Source organism: Berghia stephanieae, chromosome 4 (assembly GCF_034508935.2).
Source record: "Berghia stephanieae isolate SIO BIC M18660-M18661 chromosome 4, UCSD_Bste_1.3, whole genome shotgun sequence".
In the NCBI taxonomy this organism is placed as follows: Eukaryota; Metazoa; Mollusca; class Gastropoda; order Nudibranchia; family Aeolidiidae; genus Berghia; species Berghia stephanieae.
This window is the reverse complement of record NC_088363.1, coordinates 28,548,020-28,565,800: the sequence shown is the minus strand read 5'-3', so window position 1 is coordinate 28,565,800 and position 17,781 is coordinate 28,548,020. Positions and strand designations below refer to the sequence as shown.

At 34.4% G+C, this 17,781-nt stretch overlaps 1 protein-coding gene across 1 annotated transcript in view; it reads right to left on the bottom strand.

The window, feature by feature from the left end:
* Positions 1-302: 302 nt before the first annotated feature.
* Positions 303-17,781, bottom strand: part of LOC144970366 (uncharacterized) — a 51,857-nt gene continuing 34,378 nt past the window's right edge. Inside the window, exon 4 of the mRNA XM_078909927.1 lies at positions 303-2,046. Coding sequence (XP_078766053.1) covers positions 2,027-2,046 — 20 coding nt within the window. The 3' untranslated portion in view covers positions 303-2,026. The remainder of the gene's footprint in view (positions 2,047-17,781) is intronic.

Sequence of the window (17,781 nt, the reverse complement as noted above, 5' to 3'; positions counted from 1 at the left end):
TCCTTTTTCATTATGGTCCGTCTGTATGGAACACCTTTCTACAGAGCATCCGGGAGTACAAATCATTGCTGTGTTCAAGGAATCTTTGAAAATATTTCTTTTTTGATGTCATGTATTTTCTATAATATTTTTTGTGTTGATGTAAGTCGCCAAGAGCCTTACGGTTGAGGGTGCTGTGCGTATAAGAGTTCATTATATTATTATTATTATTATTATTATTATTTATTATTATTATTATTATATTATTATTATTATTATTATTATTATTATTATTATTATTATTATTAATATGATGAGAGAATGTGAGTAAATATCCTTTTCCAATGACTCAACTATGCGCCGCTTAGATCAGGACTCGAACCCTGGACCTTCCGGTCCGAAGGCGAGCATCATACCACAAGACCAGATAGCCGCAGAATAGACTGCAACGAACAATACAACAAGACAAATCATAGGATCTACTTATTTTGATAAGACTACAGCGCTGTTAATATGGTTGTACTGACTGCCGCGAAGGCTATGATTAAATATAACATAATCTGCATTATGTTACAAAGCAGTTGTCGACCATTCCGTTACTAATTATGTCTGAGATTAAATTTACTCCCGAAAGTTACCCAATAGGACTCAGATCGACAGATTCGAACCTACCAGCAGCCATTTGTTATAAGATCAAAGTCACCAACAACCAATGTATAGAAATTACATAAAATGTAAAAGAGGCATCAGCTTTATTAACCTAAATAAAAATCATTTGACACGTCTATTTGATCTAATAATGATACTACCTGGAGTTAACTGTGGCACTGTCTTTGTTAACCCGTCAACTGCTCTACACTGAAAAAAATGATCTCAGGTTTGATTGTTTTAGCCAAGATGAGGGTCCTCGATATTTGAATGACGAGTTTTTTGGGTCAAATTTTGAAATACGTATTTTTTCTGAGTACGACAGGTAACTAGTTTAAGGGTACAATGAAAACAATCTTGTAGACAAGAAAAGAATGAGGATTACTTTGTAATAGTCCTACTCTACAAGCATGAAGATATATATGGGAACCCAATATTTGGACACATAAGGTAGCTTGATTTTCAATACTATGGAGTGTAAATGATGTGTTACAAATTTCGCATTTGAGAAATTTATTGTAACGAGTCATGTGTAACAATAATATGTGAGTTGGGGTTGGAGAATTACATGTCTCATTGTACTAATTGGAAATGTTTATGTTACAGTTGTGACAAAACTAAGCAAATTATCAGAGCACAAATAATGGCTGCTTTCAATTGATGTTTAGCCGAGTTAGATTCAACAGGTAGTAAAGACCCTTCCTCTACCTGTCTGACAATATCTTTGAAACGACTCAAACACATTTGTAATTTGCCATCTTGCAATGATACACCATCAACGCCGGTAATTTTTACTTTCCAATCTAAGACTTGTATCATGAATACCAAGTTTTTGTTTATGACTTCAGGTTGTGAAATAAGTTGTAGTGACACAAATGGACAGACTAGAATTGGACTAATTATGATACCTTCCGAATAGGGTTGACTTAAATAACCATTTGTTGTGATATTTATCTTACGACATTCTTCAAATCCCGAATGCTCTCTGTAAAAATTGCACAACTCCAACCCAGAGCACGCCAAGCGTAGCTGTATTCCATGAATTGAGGTAGTATGTGAAGTCACATTTTTTATCCAATCCACCATTTTGGTTTCTACGTCATCTCTTAATACATCGGATGACAGTAGTCCAACTTGCAACGAAACCAGCTGCTCGAGTAAAGCAAAGCCATCGATCCTGTCACACTTCATAGTCTCAAGTTTAAACACCATTTCCCACAACTGCTTTTCATAAAAAAAATTATTATTTAGACTATCGCTAAGCTCGTCCAGAAAGGAAATGGGTACCATATTTGTCGGCAAGAATATAAAATATCCGTAATACTTAAATGAGTCCATTTCTTTTAAAGCTGTTTTACACAATTCCCTGTCATTGACAAAAAGTTTACCTGATTCACATTTAACCGGCGTACATTTGTCCTGAAAAGGAAGAAAACAAATGTATAATTAAGACTTTACTTAAAATTAGTTGCTAGATGTTATTCAATAGTTCTCTGACACACACACACACACAAAAAAACAAACATAATATATATATATATATTATATATATATATATATATATATATATATATATATATATATATATTATAAAATACTTGCGATCAATAGAAAGAATACACATTAAAACCGTCGTTGAAGTGAGCCAATTATTTTTCACTGAGTTGTTTACCATTAGCCTTTCTTAGTCGATGTTTTTGTTATTGACCTGAAATTCGCTCACCACGTCGCGGATGTGCTAAAACGACCTTTTTGCTCCTTACCGTGGACTGAAGTGTGTAGATTATTCTTTTTGCCATCAGTTTTTTCTTGAAACATTTTCAAGGTAGGAAAACACAATGTAAAAGACCAACCGTTAATCTGCGCGAAGCCACGACTTAGTTTAGAACAATGCACATGTGCCATTGGTCATCTTCAAGCTGGACTATTTGTGACCAATATCACAAGAGAACTGTATATTCGTTAGTGGATCGATTTGAAATAACACAAATGGTAAGGGACCGAGATCGAACTGGCAGACCACGAGTAACAACTCAAGGTGAGGACGTTTTTTTACGCACGCTACATCTACGGGATCGTTTTTGGACGGTGAGTGAAACTGCGTGAGCGTTTCCAGGTACACAAATTAGTCGACATACTGTTTGTCGCAGACTTAGCTCGCATCACGGAAAATTGCCTTTTGAAATCCCAAATTTTGATATAAAAATGAAGAAATTTTTGCCACAAAAAACCCCCAGAAAATTTTGCCACATTTTGCAGTAAAAATTGCCAAATTTTTAAAATTTAGTTAACTTTTCTTATTCAGATTCAGATTTAGACAACTTTATTTATTCACGGAGGCCAATTGAATATTCCATTGATCTAAAGATGCAATCAAACAATCACTCAGGTGCAAATCAAAAAAAATGATTAAAAGCAGCAAGCTTATATCAAAACAAGAGTACCGAAACCTCCAAAAAAGAAACATCAAAATCTCATTACACTGGCACGGGGAAAATTGCCATTTGAAATCTCAAATTTTGCAAAATTTTATCATTGGGGTTCAAAAATAGTGAAAAATAGAGATTTTTCATGAAAAATTGTAAAATTTGCGAGAAATTGCGGAAAAGTGCGAATTTTGAGGCCGCAATGGCAAACCACGATGACAGAGAACATGAGATTATCGCAAGACGTCAGATGAATCACATTTTGCGACTGGAAGAAATGACGGTACATTACGTTGTTACCGATGATCACACCAGCGATTTCACGATTCTTGAGTATTGGAATCCCCAAACAGAGGATATGGACAAGTCATGGTTTGGGGTGGAATGAGACTATTAAGTAAATGTATCCCTAACCATTGCAACCATTAATATATATAACAGTTATACTACTACTCCCTACTGTTTCTAAAACTTTATTCCAATTCCATTTTATCAATACCGTCTTCTAATGTAGACTACGTTTTATTCTAATCGTAAAAAGTCCGCAATTTCGCGGGGAAAGAACTATTTTCATTCGATATTGCCTGAATCATTTTCTTGATTAGCTTGATTACGATTAGATGCACACTTTAATCGATGTGCTTGTCGTCGCTGCCATGCTTTATTCGGCATGATTTTAGTTTATCAGTCAGTAGATATCAATATCAATAAGTCACAAGTCTTTACCACGCTTGACTTGGGAGGCCTTCCGAAAGCTCCTACAAAGGGAAACAACTTAAATAATATTCCCTCAACTAACCCCAAGAAAAAGTAAAACCTAGACTACCTTTAACTAACCCTAATATGAAAATAAACACCCTAGCATTATGACTGACCCTAATAGAAAAAAAAATCCCTCGGACTGCTTTGCACTACCTTTCAATACTTCACAAATTAAAATGGCGGCCGAGAATCAAAACAATGGTCAAATTAGGAAATTTTAAACTTTCACAAATCTATCAAGGTTTGTTCTAGAGTTTTTGATATGCTTCTTTATGATGACAAATTGAATAAATAAACGCATTACAAAAGATCTACGGTGAAAATACAAATTGAAAGAATACTGGGAATGTAGGATCTTTCGGAATGTCTCCCTTTTACCTAACTTATGTGAGGTTAAATGAAAATCTGAAGCAGACGCGAAAAATATCAAGTTTGTTCGGGCTAGAAGCTAGACAGATGCAATTGACAGTTTGCCGACAACGTTTAATTAAATATTTCCCAGGGCCATAATTATCACATCGATGGCATAAAAACGACAGTAATATCAGCAGTAATATTAGTTGACGTTGTTAATCGGTGAAACTTGTTTAAAATTTGTGTAAATCCGAATACCTTCATGTGATCAAGTGAATAATATCACTATGAATGCCACGATTTGCTAAAAACTGCCAATACACACACACACACACACACATGTAAACACCACACACAACGCACACACACAAACACACACACACACACACGCACACACACACACACACACGCACACACACAAACATACATGCAATTAGAACATACTACTACATAACAACACTGATCACCTCTAAATCAACAACACAACGGAAGTAATAATAATACTTGATGTCATAAATAGATGACGCAAACTGACAACTTTTTACAGTGACGAAATTGGTTGATTTTGAGAGTGTTAGTGTCGTCGGTACGTATTTTATGATATCTTTGTGACTCAACGAACTTTCAAACTGACTTTAAATTATAAAAGGAAATCAAGTTATCTGTTTATCTATCTGTAAAAAATACATTTATAATTTTCAAATCTTTCAGTAGAGTTGTGCGCCGTATCATTTTTTTATTGACTCAAATAAGCACAATGTTCTCCACAATGCTATATTTTTAAAAGAAAGGATTCCACACTCTAAATTGCACGACAAATTCCCTCCCCCCTTTTTTTAGATGTAATTATGAATTACACACCTTTTATTAATATTTATTGACATATTTTAATTCGTACTACCTTACAAAGGGGCATTCAATTTCCTGTCCCTCATTCTGTTAAGTTATTTACCTTAACAAGCCATTCACACATATCTCATTCGTCCTTAGTGTTATATTTATTGTTTTGTTGATAAAGGGGAAACTCCAAACGTCCACAATATCTATCTTCGTCTAATAACTTTAAGCTTATAATTCAACACTTATCGTTATTTTTTCCTTCGAGCTTCCATCAGCAATATTTTCATTCTACCCTTAACATGAATTAAATATAATTTTGTATGATCACTATCTATTTAAATTTGTGTCAGTGCATGACATAATCAGTCCGAAGGTGAACATTTTGGATTTGGATTTTTTCCCACATTTTCTGAAAGAATATGCTCCCCAAAGCATTACAATTTTTATTTGAAGTAAATCGTGTGATTTTTCATGAAGTCATGATCGGATGTCTGGGGAAAGGCATCCAGCAACTTTTCTCAAAGTTCATACTTTTTCAAATTGATTAGATGTAAAAAATATTTAGAATTGAAAGTAAGCTTATATATTCCCCGAAGATGTACAAAAAGGGTTGATTTAATCATTCATGACAAGAACTCATTTTTGATTTTAAAAATTGACCTTCTAACTAAACTTGGCAATATCTCAGTTCAAACCTTTTCACCATCCGACTAATTATGTCCACGCAGCGGCGTTGCCTGTTAACGGCATATGGTAGTTCCATAAACAGTAGAAGAAAATGATTTGCAACACAGTGGACACAATTAAGAAGACAGTACACACGTGAACCAACTTGGTAGAGGGGGGGGGGGGGCGATGGGTTATACGTATACGACTGAGGAAAGTCACATAATTTCTGAAAAGAACAAGCCACAACACTTAGATACCGTTCCGGTGTGGATAGGTCTTTGCAATTAAAGGATTCTTTGTCCACCCAGATAATTAAGGGTATGAATTTGCAAGATAAGACACTCACTCAATATGTGATATATGTAAATTTAAGAGATAAAAGGCTTTCATAGAAATGAATTGCCTTTGATGCTTCTAAATGAAATCTGCACCTATGGCATCTAGTTCAACTTTGGGAATTGACAAAAATCTGCAAAAAAAGTTCAACCGCTCCTGTTTCAATATGTCTGTTAACAGACAAACTAACAGAATAGTCAATTTGAGTTGCTATATTTACACTTGCCAATGTTCTATTACGAACTGCATTTGTAAGATGAGTCTCACTAATTTCATGGTTTTTTTTCAGCGCTCTGATGGAAGTGATTAAAGTCAATTTAGCCTTTAGATGTCCATGATTCGTCAGTGATTGCTGTATCTCTGAGAGCCATTCATGTCTATCATGCCATTTCACTAAAAAAGAGCGTTTTCGATCTTTCCACACCCGTGATAATTCAAAATTAGTTAGTTGGCTGGTGAGACCCATGCTTTTTTAATTCTAAATTGTCATCTACTGGTGTCTACCGAAAAAAGAGTCAATTTGATTCATTGCAATTCATTGTTAATAAATAAAAACAACAAAAAAGCCCCCCAAAAACTTCGAAGTAAATCACACTGGAAATTAGTGGAATGCGATTAATGATAACACGATCAAGGCCTGGCGATCTGTTGTTATTGAGCTTTTGTATGGCTTCACTTATTTTTTGGGGCGTTATAGGCGTTTCAAGCTCTGAATTGGTCTTGAATGCCCTTGTATTTCTCAATGTAGTACACGCTTATAGTGTTTATAATTTCTTTATAATTACATAAGGTCTTATTACATTTATCTTTGATTATAAGTCTGTTAGAGCATAAGAACTAAACTGTCTTGAAGACGAAGGCATGCACATACTAGCTGATATGTATAATAAGATATTTAAGACAAAACAAGTTCTCAATCTTGGAAGTGGAAAACTCATTCTGCTAAACAAACCCAATAAAAAGAAAGGCCCTTTAGTAAATTTGCGACCAATAGTTTTATTATCCACGCTAAGAAAATCACACTCAACGGAATTAGAGAAAAGGTAGAGGAATATCTTTCACCTTCACAAAATGGGTTTAGAAGAGATAGAAGCACTGCAGACATAGTATGGGCCCATCGATGGCTGAAAGCCAGAACGGAGAAATATAAGGAAGAATTTACCATACTTGGAATCGATGTGAGTTCAGTTTTCGACACTATATGCAGAACCAAATTGTTATCAATCCTTGACTCATTCTTGGACAAAGATCACGTGAAGCTCATAAGATATCTCTATTATCAAATACTACATTACAATTTGAATCCGGCAGAGAATTAACAACAATATCGACCTCAATTGGATCCCCTCAAGGAGACAGCTTGAGTCCAATTCTATTCACGATATACCTCGAATCGGCCATGAAAGATCTAAGACCAAAATTACCACCAATAAACAAGATAACTCGTGAATTGATATACGCAGATGATACAGACCTAATCTTTGAATCAGAACATCAAGCGAAAATATACATGCCAATAATATCAACTACCCTAGAAGCATGGAATCTGAAAGTGAATCAATCCAAAACAGAATATTAAAAAATCAACAAATATTTAAATGAATGGAAAAGTGTACGTAAACTAGGCAATTTGATCAACGAAAATGAAGACATCAGAAAACGAAAGCAGCTGGCCACCAATGCATTCAACCCCAACATTTATGGAATAGAAATAACATAATCAGTGAGAATAAACGAATACAGATTTACGAGGCACTGATTATTCCGATATTGACAAATAATTGTGGAACCTGGGGCCTCACAAAAAAAAAAACCAAAGAACTTAGAAAGTCTCGATTCATACCACCGCAAACAATTACGTCGCGTAATCGGAAACAATTACAAATACTGATCTCTATGAAAAAAACAGGGTCCAACGCCTGAGTACAATAATAAAAGAACAGCGATGGAGGCTATTTGGTAACATCTTACGTCGAGAAGATAACATCCCAGCCCAAAGTGCAATGCCAGAATATTTCCTTCATGGCAACAAATATGTAGGGAGATCTCCAACATCAATAGTAACTACCCTGAAACAGGACCTCTCTACGTATCAGAAATTTCTGGATTCAGATGAGGCCGAATTAATCCCCGAAGAACTAAGAAATACTGCAGTGCCCTCCGTACTAAAGTCACAACAAGATCTTGACAGCCTCAAAACTCTGGCCCAGGATCGTGACCAATGGAAACAATTAACAACATAGATGGAGAGAGCAGCTATACTTATCGACCATGACTGAATCACACAATTCTAAGCAAGCGTCATTCGGACTGCGAAGCTTACTACTACTACTACTACTACTACTACTACTACTACTACTACTACTACTACTACTACTACTACTACTACTACTACTACTACTACTACTACTATTACTACTACTACTATTAATGATAACACCGTGTTAATCAAATCAAAGGTAAATTCAGATCTTCTAAATATCTACTCAACAACACACCAACATACAAGGGATAACAGTTGATCGTCTTCGCTTTCTTTCTCCGGCAGACATATAAACGCACAAACACACACACACACACATAATATATACACTCATACATGTCATCAACTCGGCATTACAAGTAAGGAATACGTTGCTTAATTCGTTCAAAATGCTTCGTTGCATTGCATTAGTTTATTCAATATACTAGATAAAGAGGGGAAAGCATTTCAATATGTATTTTTAAATTTTATGTTGTTTCTTTTTGCTGCTTACCGATAATCTTGACGATAATCGTTTTTTTTTTGGACAGTTGGTGTAATAATTTGGATGGCCCACGTAACCATATTATCGTGACGTATATATTGTATCATCCCCGAGCCTAACAATGGAGCTCACAAATCATGGAATGCGTGGATGGCTTTTTGGTTATATTTAATGATGGGTTAATTAGGCTCAGTTTCTCAGTTTATCAGCTGGAGCGAAAATAATGGACAGTGTGTAAAAAGGAGTTCTGAATGTTTTGCTTCCCATGAGTGAAAGAGAGGGGAGAGAAGTGTTGGTCTAGACGATTATTCGCGCAGTGATGTCTGTCACAGTAAAGATTGTTCACAATTATCTTATTAAATTTTATTTTATTAAGAACTGAATTAATCTCACTCCAGTTATATTTCGGTAGGCTTAGATAAACTTTACCTTCTAATATTAGATCGTCTTTCCTTTTATAGCCTTCCCTCGAATTAATTTCTAATTAGTGAATACTTTTCGTTCTACATTCTGTCACGTAGCCACTTATTATAAAAGCTGATAGGTCTAACACTCTACACTCACTTTCTCTCCACAATCTATGCCGGACGGCCAGTCGCTCTATTCCTATATATATACTGGAAGATTTTTATCTTTTGGGACTTTGTAGATATTATATCTACACCATTAAGACGCCGGAGCTTTTAACTTTGATTGTATAATCTTCAAGGATCAAACCCAAGCCCGCTGTACTACACTATAACCTCTTTCCAATTGCCTGGAAGCGGAATTTTACGAGTCCAATCCTGTTATCAGAGGAATAGATCATCCAAGCCCATCAACTGCCTGGAAACGTAAACTTATGAACCTGACATATTATCATAAGTTACGTAAAATATTCATATCTCTATTTGTAACTGCCACGATCACTGTTTATCTCTTTTAATTAAATTTCATCATTATTTTTATTTCATTGTAAACAAATCGTTAATTGTTTTTCATTTATAGTAACTAGTAAATTCTGGGGCCTCATTCTACATAGATCTTTATGCATAGTCGAGTAGCTCTTTACTCACTTGAGACCATGACATTTTGGAGGGGACACATATAAAGAATTGAATTTATTTAGTTACATATATCTATTTCATCTAACTTTAAAGTTTAAATTGTAAAACTCTTAATTGCCCCACTTGATCATATTTTAATTGAACTCCCTATTTACAGGATTGATTTTTTTTTCCTTTTCATTTCTTCATTTAAATGGAATAGCAATTTATCCATTCATTCTTTCATTCAAATTGAATAGCATTTTATTGATTCATTCCGTCATTCATTTATTCATTTATAAATTATTCATTCATTCATTGTTCATTCATTTATTCATTCATTCATTCATTCATCCATTCATTCGTTTATTCACTCATTTATCCAATCATTCATACATTTATTCCTCCCTTCATTCTTTCATTCATACATTATCCATTCATTCATTCATCTATTCACTCAGTTTTTCATTCATTCATTCATTCCTTGTCCACTTTGTTATTATATCACTCATTTCATTTTGTTGTTTTCCTCATTCATGAATTGTTTTCAATATGTTTACATTCCATAACGATTCATTCACCTATCATCCAATCACTCAGTGTTGTGAACACATTTTGGAACTATTGTAAATCTTACGATATTTTATTGTTTTGTATTTCAGACATCACTGCTAAACACTCTTCAATGCCTAATTACAATTGTTGAACAACCATTGAACAAGAGAGAGGTCCCAGCCACGAACTGAGTTGGTAAATATATCCTTCATTATTCTCTTTTACATGAGTTGGGCATCACATAGTAACTATAGACATCGTGATTTGTTTTGCATAGTGATTTGTTTTAAATGCATTTTTGGCATATTACTGTTACCGAAAACCACTTATATATTATGTTCTGAAAAGTGAGTCTTTAAAAACTAAATAATAATAAAAGGAGTCTACTAGCCGTCGTGTTATATTTAGTGATAGATAACTTGGGATTATTTTAGCATCCTATTATTGTTATCACACTCTAGTATATTAGCGTCATTGCGAATAATTGTACACAAACTAACGACGAGTCACACACATTGGTGATACATTTTTCGTAGTAACATAGTTTAGAGTACACGCGATTGACACATTGTTATTGACACAAGTCATAATAACTACGCATTGTATTGACACATTGCTTTATAAGATATAACGATAAAAGGCATCAAATTCAACATACATAATAAGTTGAAATAAGAGAGAGAGATTTCTAAAAATAGAACAGTTCATTCCAGTAAGTGTAAATAAATAAAACAGTCAGTAACAGTATCCTGTCAATATAATATATATAAAACATCGTAACTAATTTATTGCAACATGGAAGCATATAAAAGATACTTAAGTCTCGCAAAGGACTTAGAAATACCCCAGGAAAGAATATTTTCATGGTGCGAAGAGAAAGTAAAAGAAGAAAAAGAACATGAAGAAAGAATTCGTAGAGAAGAAAATGAAGAAAGAATTCGTAAAGAAGAAAAAGAACATGAAGAAAGAATTCGTAGAGAAGAAAATGAAGAAAGAATTCGTAAAGAAGAAAAAGAACATGAAGAAAGAATTCGTAGAGAAGAAAATGAAGAAAGAATTCGTAAAGAAGAAAAAGAACACGAAGAAAGAATTCGTAGAGAAGAAAATGAAGAAAAGAATTCGTAGAGAAGAAAAAGAACACGAAGAAAGAATTCGTAGAGAAGAAAAAGAACACGAAGAAAGAATACGTAGAGAAGAAAGAACGAGAAGAAAAGAGTCAAGAAAGGGAACTAAAAAGACAAATAGCTTTAGCAGAAGAAGAAACCAAAAGGACCCAAATGATGCTGGAATTGAAAAAACAAAACCGGTCATGAAAAAACATAATAATATGATGAATTTTTCGTGAAACTTCCACGCATGCCAACATACGATGAACGCTCAGACTGTCTAGAATCCTTCTTACACCGATTCGAAGTTCAGGCTAAAGGTTATCGTTGGCCAGAAAGCAAATGGGCCACAGCCTTGATTAACTGCTTATCCGGAGAACCGCTAAAAGTTTTCTATACCTTAACAACTGAAGATGCAGATGACTATGGTAAAATTAAAGACGCTCTACTAAAAAGATTTAGATTAACGGAAGATGGTTACCAGGAAAGGTTTCACACTGCAAAACCGGAAAGTGGAGAAGACTTTAATACATTCGTGAACCGAATTACTCAATTTCTAAATCGGTGGCTTGAGTTGGCAAACGTAAAACAAGACGACTTTGCAGGCCTTTACTATCTCACGCTGAAGAATCGAATCTATCAAGCTTGCAACCCAGATTTAGTCGCATTCTTTAAAGAGAGAAAGCCAGAAAACTTGGACAAATTAAAAATCTACGCAGAAAACTTTAACAGCGCACATCCATTGACACCCCTTAGCAGAACATTGAAGGAACCATACTACGCTGCCGCTGCTCAGAGTCCAGGTACACCTAAAGTTCAGTACTCAAATAGAACGAGCCGATCAATCACTCGGAACACGCAAGTGAAACAAGATGATCATAGTAACAAACCATGGAACAAACAGTTCAATAGAGACCATAGCCGACCCTATCAAAACAAAACAAGAAATAGCACTGACAATAATACTGAGTATAAGAAAACCAACAAACCTATAATTAAATGTCAATATTGTGGAATGAAAGGCCACACAGCAGACAAATGTTACAAAATCGTGGGATATCCGAAAGAAACTGCAAATGCATCACTCCAAACCAGTGTAAATAATCAGACACGAATAATGTCAGGAGAAAATATAAATGTGCATTGCGTGAAAGGTATGTCACTTTTAACACAAACTCACAAATCAGGATCGCTATTTTTTTGTGAAGGCAAAGCTAATGGAACTGATTGCAAAATATTGAGAGACACAGGATGCAGTACAGTAGGAATAAAAGCATCTTTGATCAATGACGAAGACAAAACTGGAAAAACGGTACAATGCATCACATTCAGTGGCACAGTCGAAACCTTTGAAACAGCTAACGTGTACATAGAAACCCCATACTATACAGGAATAGTGGAATGCTGTATACTTCCCAACCCCGTCGCTGATGTTATTGTTGGCAATATAAAAGGTCTTAAAGACAACCCAACAGATGTAAAAGAATGGTCATTAACCCAAGAAACAGCTTGTCTAGCAGAAACAAGAAAGATGACTAAGACAACAGAGAAGCCAATGACTATTTCTCTAGAACCACAACAATTTGACAGGAACACGTTCATTGAAGAACAGAAAAAGGACCCGACTTTAACTTCATATTTCAATATCGCAAACAAAGGGACGAAATCAAAAGTTGAATACATCATTGAAAAAGATATTCTGTTCAGGTTACATAGGAAAAGAAACAAAATAGCTAAACAACTGGTCACGCCGAGTATTTACAGAAACAAAATCCTTGGAATAGCGCACGATTCAATAACTTCTGGACATCTTGGGAGCTCTTCCACATTGAAGAGAATATCCGAGAATTTCACATGGCCTGGAATTACTAAAGACGTCCGAGAATATGTGAAATCGTGTGACACATGCCAAAGAAGAGTCGCAAAAGGCAGAATACCGAGATTGCCATTAGAGACAACCCCAGTCATTGAAAAAGTTTTTCAAAAAGTTGCAATTGACATTATAGGCCCTTTAACAAAATCAGATAGAAACCATACACACATACTAACACTAGTCGATTACGCAACCAGGTGGCCAGAAGCGATAGCATTGAAATCAACTACATCGGATCACATAGCTGAAGCATTGATGACAATTTTTACCAGAATAGGCATACCAAATGAGATACTGTCGGACAATGGACCCCAATTTACATCACATATGATGCATGAAACCATGAAACTCATGGGAATCCAACACTCATTCACAACTCCCTACCACCCCCAAGCAAATGGTCTTTGTGAAAGATTTAATGGCACTCTAAAGAATATGTTAAGAAAAGTGTCAGCAGAAAAACCAGATGATTGGGACAGATACTTACCAGCAATCCTATTTGCATATAGAGAAATACCCCAAGAATCTACAGGCTACTCCCCATTTGAGTTGATGTATGGACGATCACCTCGCGGCCCGATCAATATAGTAGCCGACATTTGTAAAGGGAATGAGGAGGACAATAACGAAATTATGTTTGCTTACGAATATGTAAGAAACCTGAAAGACAGAATAGAGGACACATGTAAGCTAGCACAGGAATCCGTCACTAAAAAAGCAGAGAAATACAAGGAATACTCTGATCGCAAAAGCAAGTCAAGAAAATTTGAGATTGGTGACAAAGTACTAATACTCTTACCCGATGACTCGAGTAAACTTTTAGCTACATGGAAAGGACCATTCAAGGTATTAGCAGTACGATCTGGTGTTAATTACGAGATTCAAATTAACAACACAACAAAGACATTCCATGCAAACATGCTAAAAAAATATTTCGATAGAGACAGATTATCACAACCAATATTTAACCATGTTGAAGCTGCAAATGTAGGATTAATCATCGATACTCACAGCGATGATGTCGAACTACAACACACCCCACAACACGGTAACCCTAAAAATAGTACAATTAATGACGTCACAATCAATCCTCAACTAAACGAATGTCAGAAACGAGAAATCAGGTCATTATTAGAAAAGTACCAGTCAGTCTTTACAGACGCACCCGGACATACAACATTAGTGGAACACGACATAAAGTTAACCACATCTACCCCTATCAACGTGAAAAACTATCCTATTCCATTTCACGCACGAGAACAAGTTGAAAAGGAAGTTAAGGATATGCTAGATACAGGAATAGTTAGATATTCTTCAAGCCCCTACTCATCACCAATAGTAGTAGTGAAAAAGAAAGACGGATCGATAAGGCTATGTATCGACTTTCGCAAATTAAATGAAGCAACAGTGTTTGATGCAGAACCAATACCAAATCAAGAGAATTTATTTGCTGCCTTATCTCAAGCAAAATACATGACAAAATGTGATCTTTCTAGAGGTTACTGGCAGATTCCACTGAAAGAATCATGTAAGAAATACACAGCATTTCAATCACCATTAGGATTGTTAGAATTTAACTATATGCCATTTGGATTATCGACAGCCGCATCGACATTCCAAAGAATGATGCGTATGTTATTAAAAGACATCCCGTCTACACTCTCATACTTCGACGACGCATGTATTTTCTCAAACTCATGGACTGATCACATGACAACCTTAGAATTAGTGCTTGAAGCATTAAAACGTAATTCTTTAACAACAAAACCGTCAAAAACAAGCATTGCATTTTACAAAATTGATTTTCTCGGTCATACCGTTGGTCATGGGACACAGACACCGAGACAGAAAAACAAACAAAAATCGCACAATTGCAACCACCTAAGACAAAAAAAGAAGTACGCAAAGTACTTGGGCTCCTAAATTTTTACAGGAAATACATTTACAACTTCGCGCACATCGCGACACCGCTAACAAATCTGACAAAGAATGGGTCACCGAACAAAATTGTTTGGACAGAAGTGTCATTATTATTGTCGCCCATTCATATACCTACGTTAATATAAACATTTCCATGTCTAGTTAATAAATAATTTAATTGTAGCACAAATCATAACAATGGATTAATGCTAGAGTATCATGATAGTAAATTTACTTCCGTTTGTAAAATCTATCTTTCCCATAATGGTTAAAGAGTATATTTTAAACGTGGGTGGGGGGTGTCACAGTAAAGATTGTTCACAATTATCTTATTAAATTTTATTTTATTAAGAACTGAATTCATCTCACTCCAGTTATATTTCGGTAGGCTTAGATAAACTTTACCTTCTAATATTAGATCGTCTTTCCTTTTATAGCCTTCCCTCGAATTAATTTCTAATTAGTGAATACTTTTCGTTCTACATTCTGTCACGTAGCCACTTATTATAAAAGCTGATAGGTCTAACACTCTACACTCACTTTCTCTCCACAATCTATGCCGGACGGCCAGTCGCTCTATTCCTATATATATACTGGAAGATTTTTATCTTTTGGGACTTTGTAGATATTATATCTACACCATTAAGACGCCGGAGCTTTTAACTTTGATTGTATAATCTTCAAGGATCAAACCCAAGCCCGCTGTACTACACTATAACCTCTTTCCAATTGCCTGGAAGCGGAATTTTACGAGTCCAATCCTGTTATCAGAGGAATAGATCATCCAAGCCCATCAACTGCCTGGAAACGTAAACTTATGAACCTGACATATTATCATAAGTTACGTAAAATATTCATATCTCTATTTGTAACTCCCACGATCACTGTTTATCTCTTTTAATTAAATTTCATCATATTTTTATTTCATTGTAAACAAATCGTTAATTGTTTTTCATTTATAGTAACTAGTAAATTCTGGGGCCTCATTCTACATAGATCTTTATGCATAGTCGAGTAGCTCTTTACTCACTTGAGACCATGACAATGTCACCAATGCGAGTGTCAGCGAAATTCGGGATTCGAGTAGTTCGCGCAGTGACTAAAATGGCAGTATGTTTCGGCTTATTGACAAAAGAAAGCGTAGTTGTTTATTTTCTCAGTTTTAATTTTATGTAAAGTATGCTGTTATTATACCTTTAAAGATTGACACGGTTCTTGGCGCCACGCCGCTGGTTACAAGTGTGAAGAATGAACACTATATATATATGTATATATATATATATATATATATATATATATATATATATATATATATATATATTTAATAATAATAATAACAATAATAATAATAATAATAATAATAATAACAATAATAATAATAATGATAATGATAATAATAATAATAATAATAATAATAATAATAATAATATAATAATAATAATAATAATAATAATAATAATAATAATAATAATAATAATAATAATAATAATAATAATAATAATAATAATAATAATAATAATAATAATAATAATAATAATAATAATAATAATAATAATAATAATAATAATAATAATAATAATAATAATAATAATAATAATAATAATAATAATAATATAATAATAATAATAATAATAATAATAATAATAATTTGTTATGAGGCCTTGAAGAGCGGTGTCATCTGCAAACTTTATTAAATGTGCACTCATGTTTTGACTTCTACAGTCATTCGGGTATATTGTGAATAATACAGGGGACAATACACAGCCTTGAGGAGCACCAATATTTGTAGTTATACAGGAAGATATGTTTTGTCCTAATTGAACATATTGTACTCTCTGTGTAAGAAATTCGAGCACCCAAGCAATTATATACTTGTTTAAATTCAGACTAGTCAATTTTTGAACAACCATCTGAGGTTGCATTGTATTGAACGCTGAAGAAAAATCTGCAAAAAGCAATCTGCAATAGCTCTTAGCGTGATCTAGATGCCCGTAAATGTTGTTTGTAAACAGCAGAATGGCATCCTCTACTCCACGTCCTGGTTTGTAAGCAAATTGATGACTATCACTCAATGGCATAAACTGGTTCCTAATTTTAACAAGAACAAGTTTTTCTAAAGATTTCATGACTATTGAAGTCAAAGCAACAGGTCTGAGATTGTTCATTGATTCAATTTTTTCTTTTTTTTTTTTGGAACAGGAATAATTTTTGAAGTTTTTCAAAATTTTAGGGGTCGAAAAGCATTGGAGGGACCATTAAAAAATATGTGTATAAATTGGGGAAAGCTGATGGGCACATTCTTTTAATAATTTTCTTTTCAATCCATCCGGCCCAGCAGCCTTCCTCTAGTTTAGTTTCGAAAATACGAATCTCGTTTCATCTTCACTGACCTCAATAGTCATTTCATCTTCCAAAGCCCTGTCTAATTTATGTTTTTCATTTTCAATATCAACTTGTTTGCTGTGTCGAAACGTGAATAAAATTTATTTAGAGTTTCAATTTCGATATCTTCTGGTATAATCGTTGGCTTTGGATTATAGT